The sequence below is a fragment of the Octopus bimaculoides genome, chromosome 24 (assembly GCF_001194135.2).
Source record: "Octopus bimaculoides isolate UCB-OBI-ISO-001 chromosome 24, ASM119413v2, whole genome shotgun sequence".
Taxonomy (NCBI): domain Eukaryota; kingdom Metazoa; phylum Mollusca; class Cephalopoda; order Octopoda; family Octopodidae; genus Octopus; species Octopus bimaculoides.
Window position 1 is genome coordinate 3,857,150 of NC_069004.1, and position 4,260 is coordinate 3,861,409.

Consider the following 4,260-nt stretch of genomic DNA (forward strand, 5'->3'; position numbering starts at 1 on the left):
GGATTCAGCCAAATCAAAGATGTCTACCCGCCGACAAAAGCCAAGCAGAAAGACAAAGAAAATGTACAAGTGATAATGATGGATTTGATAAGAAATCTAACGTGAGTTATGCACCCCGCTTTTGTTTGTTGAGCGAGACATTATTTTTGTTAAGTGCTGTTTTGTTATTGTTGTTGTTGGCAGATAGACAGAGAAACATGTAAGGATAGGTTAGGGAGAAATAACTAGACTCAGTCAGGCAGAGGCAGACAGACGTAGATGGATAAAAGAACAAGGAGATATATATAGAGAGGAACAGTTAAGGAAGATGCGAATGGACAGGGGATAAAAACAGACAAGGGGCAAGAGCCGACGAGGGACAAAGGCAGATAGAAGGAGACAAGTAACGAAACAGGCAGTTAGGGAAACAGAGATAGACATAGGAACATAGACAAACAAGAGGGAAATGAGATACAAGAGACAGGTACAGAGAAGGGGCAAGGGCAGACGAGGGACAAGGGCAGATAGAAGGCGGCAGGTAAAGAAATAGACAAATAGGGAGAGACGGACATACAAACAAAGAAAAACAAGAGGACAGGGATAGATGGGAAAGATGGACAAGGGGCAAAGGCAGATTGAAGGACACAGGTAAAGAAATGCAGATAGGGAGAACAGAGATGGACGTACAAGCATAGACAACCAAGGGGACAGGGAGACAAAATCAGAAAAGTGACAAAGGCAGATATGGACTGACAGATATAAAGTCAGAGAGACATGTACACCCAGGTAGAAAGGCCAGAGAGATAAGGGGCCAAGGACAGATGTATTTAACTGAGACAAGGATTAGGGACAACCAGACACGCACATACATACATAAGCACAGACATATCACACACACATACATACATAAGCGCACACACAATCACACACACACACGTTTCTAAATAGTCAATGGACACACAGACAAACGGAGCAGACTAACAGACAGGCAGGCAGGCAGGCAGACAGGCAGGCAGACAGGCAGGCAGGCAGGCAGACAACCAGGCAGGCAGATGGCAGACGGTCGAAGTTGTCTATTTCCGTTTCGTTGCCTTCTCTCCTGTAATTAATTAACGAAGGTATTAATTAGAGCGGGTCAAAAGGAATATTTATAGCGGTCGATAATGTGGCGTAGTGGGGGTGGTGATGGTGGAGATGGTGGTGGTGGTGATGGAGATGGTATGATAGCTCGGTGTTGCTGTTGGTGGTGGTGATGATGGTGGTGGTTGCTGTGGTAGTTGTTGTTGTTGTGGTGGTAGTTGTGATAGAAGTACTAACTGGTTTGATGGTAATATAGTTAGGATGTTGGTGTTGTTCATGGTTGTGGTTGTTGTGATGGTGCTGGTAAATATATGGTAGCAGTGGTGATTATATTGGTAGTAGTAAAGGTAGTAGTAGCGGTGGTAGTCATGGTGGACATGATTGTTGTTGTGGTGGTGGTGCTCGTGTTGTAGTTGCGGTGGTTGTAGTGTGTTATTTATACATGCCTTGATGGCTATTATAAGATGACAGTAGTAGTAGCAGTAGTGGTGGTGGTGGTAGTGGTGGTGGTGGTAGTGGTGGTAGTGGTGGTGGTAGTAGTTGTAATAGTAGTAGTGGTAGTGTTGGTATTAGTAGCAGTAGTTGTAGTAGTAGTGTGTATGTATGCTTGTATCTGTGTTTGTGCTTCTTCCCACCGCTCGACAACCGGAGTTGGTTTGTTTTCGTCCCTTTAACTTAGCGATTCGGCAAAAAGTTCCGATAGAGTAAGTACCAGACTTAAAAAAAAAAATACCCAACAAACATAAAAGTTCTAGGATCGATTCGTTCGGCTAAAAAATCCCCCAAGGCGGTGCCCCAGAATGGCCGCGGTCTAATAGCTGAAGCAAGTAGAAGATAAAATATACAATAAATGTGTGTGTATATATGTAACTTGTCTTTCAGGGTGCCAGAAAAGAACTCGATGGGTTCCCCTGTCGTCTTAAACCGACATGATTTCACGAGGATCAAACAAAGTGCCAGAGTTCTAAGTGAAGAAGAAAAGTCCATGATGAGAGAGGAATACATGGAGAGAAAAGAAGCTGCACTGGTAATCACTCTGTTAATCTGCATTTATCGCCATCATAAGGTGTTGCTACAACCACACGAACGTGTGGTTGTAGCGACGGACATATTAGTGACCTCCAATGGTTTCGTGGGGGTTCTTTTTAACGTCCCCAGTTCGAAATCTCTTTCTGTTGTGGTAGCTTTGGAAATCGATGTGCCTATCCTCATATTAAGGGCATTACTATACATAAATGCCTCACGTTAGGAAGGACTCTTAAAGTCAAAACTACTTTGACTTTAAGAGTCCCTCCAAGCGTGAGGCATTTATGTATAGTAATGCCCTTAATATAAATAAATATATCTAAAGGGAATAATTAATAATTTTTTTTTCTTATGAGGTTTTTCACGCTAACTACTTTGCGCCTCACATACATACATACATACATACATACATGTGTATGATGTTCTTTAATGTCCTTTTCTTTCTTTTTTGTTTGTTGTTGCTTAACGAAAACAGCAACAACGGTTTGAACGTGAAGCAAGGCTGAAAAAACTTGACAAACAACGTCAGACCGATGAGAAGCTGTGTCATTTGGATGTGGAGGCCAAGCTGAATGCTGAGAACCTTCTAGCAAAAGCGAAAGAAAAACGGGAGGAAGACGAGGACCGAATAAAATATCTTAACGAGGTCAGTATGAGCTGTTGTTGTTAGTGTTATTGCAGTCGTTGTTGTTTAACCGTAACCAATATGTGCCATGACCACCCAGCATGAAATGAAAATCTCCTGTATAAATAACAGAAGCGACAAAGCAGGGAATAGAACGGCCAACAACATGTCGTTCTGCAGGATGTTAATAGATAACAGCGAACCCATAAGCCTTTACCAGACAGGCAGACAGGCAGACAGACACTGGCCGGTTCATAAACCACCCCACAAAATGTTAACAACTTTAGCGACAACACTTACTTAGCGATGGTGTGAGAATTACTGCTAGGAATTTGATGGGTGATGAAAAGAGAGGGAGAGAGAGAGAGAGAGAGAGAGAGAGAGAGAGAGAGAGAGAGAGAGAGAGAGAGAGAGAGAGAGAGAGAGAGAGAGAGAGAGAGAGAGAGGGAGAGATAGAGATAGAGAGAGGGAGAGAGAAGCTAAAATATATTATACATCCATGAATAGATATATACATGCATGCGTACATGCGTGCATAGCTGAGTACGTATATGTGTATATATGTATGTATGTATGTATGTAGGTTCGTATGTTTGTGTGTGTGTGTGCGCACGCGTGCGTGTTTGTGTATCGGTCAGCATCTATCTATCTATCTATCTATCTATCTATCTATATATATATGAAATCTTACGTTGCAGGTGATTCTGGAAGCGAAATGCCATGCGATCAGAGACGCTCAGCTGCAAGAGAAAAAACAGATGCAACATGACGTAGCGTCTGAGGAAATGCGATTGGACGAAATGATGGAGATCGATCGAAAGAATGCCATCAGGGTACAGGAGGAAATCGAGAATCGGCGCAAGCAGGAACTGCGTTTGGGCGCCGTGAAACTGCGCGAACAGATAACGGAAATGGAGGAGCGGAAATTGAGACTAACTGAAGCGAAGGAACGAGAAACGGAGAAACTGAAGAAGGAGATTGAGCAGATGGTTAGAGAGGACGAAGTGATCGCATTGAAGAAGAAACAGAAGCAGATTGCGTTGAGGGTAAGAAACAGGGTCATTCAGTTTCATATTGTATGCCTTTCTCAAAAACATCAATGCAACCCAGTGGTCTTTGACGTTTATTAGTTTAGAAGACTTCATGATTTACATCTTATATAATCTGTTCAGTACCATAGTAGTACCTAGCAAAGCTTAACCAGTGTTTGAGTAACAATAGTACAGAGACTGTTAAGCCTATTTTTAAATCGAGGAATGAACACAACACATGCTCATTACTAAACCTTAATCTTAAAATCAAAATGCTATCCATTACAAATCGAACCCTCACTCTGGGTTAACCTCTTATATTTTGATCTGCATACGTGACCAGGATGAACTATTGGAAGCCTGTCAGAGAATGTCAGAAATGAAAGTACAGAAGCAACGGCAAGAGAAATTGGAAGAAAAGAATGTCTTGGAATTCCACAAGGAGAAAGCTGTAAGTGTTTTGTCTTGTTTGCATTGTTTTAATACCTATGGGGGGTGGGGGTGGGTGGGGGTGTAGCT

At 42.4% G+C, this 4,260-nt stretch overlaps 1 protein-coding gene across 1 annotated transcript in view; it reads left to right on the forward strand.

Moving 5' to 3' along the window:
- The window catches only part of LOC106879811 (cilia- and flagella-associated protein 45), a 23,608-nt gene that overhangs the window by 2,527 nt on the left and 16,821 nt on the right, over positions 1–4,260 (forward strand). The window contains exons 2-5 of the mRNA XM_014929519.2: positions 1,942–2,086; positions 2,561–2,731; positions 3,409–3,756; positions 4,085–4,192. Coding sequence (XP_014785005.1) covers positions 1,942–2,086; positions 2,561–2,731; positions 3,409–3,756; positions 4,085–4,192 — 772 coding nt within the window. The remainder of the gene's footprint in view (positions 1–1,941; positions 2,087–2,560; positions 2,732–3,408; positions 3,757–4,084; positions 4,193–4,260) is intronic.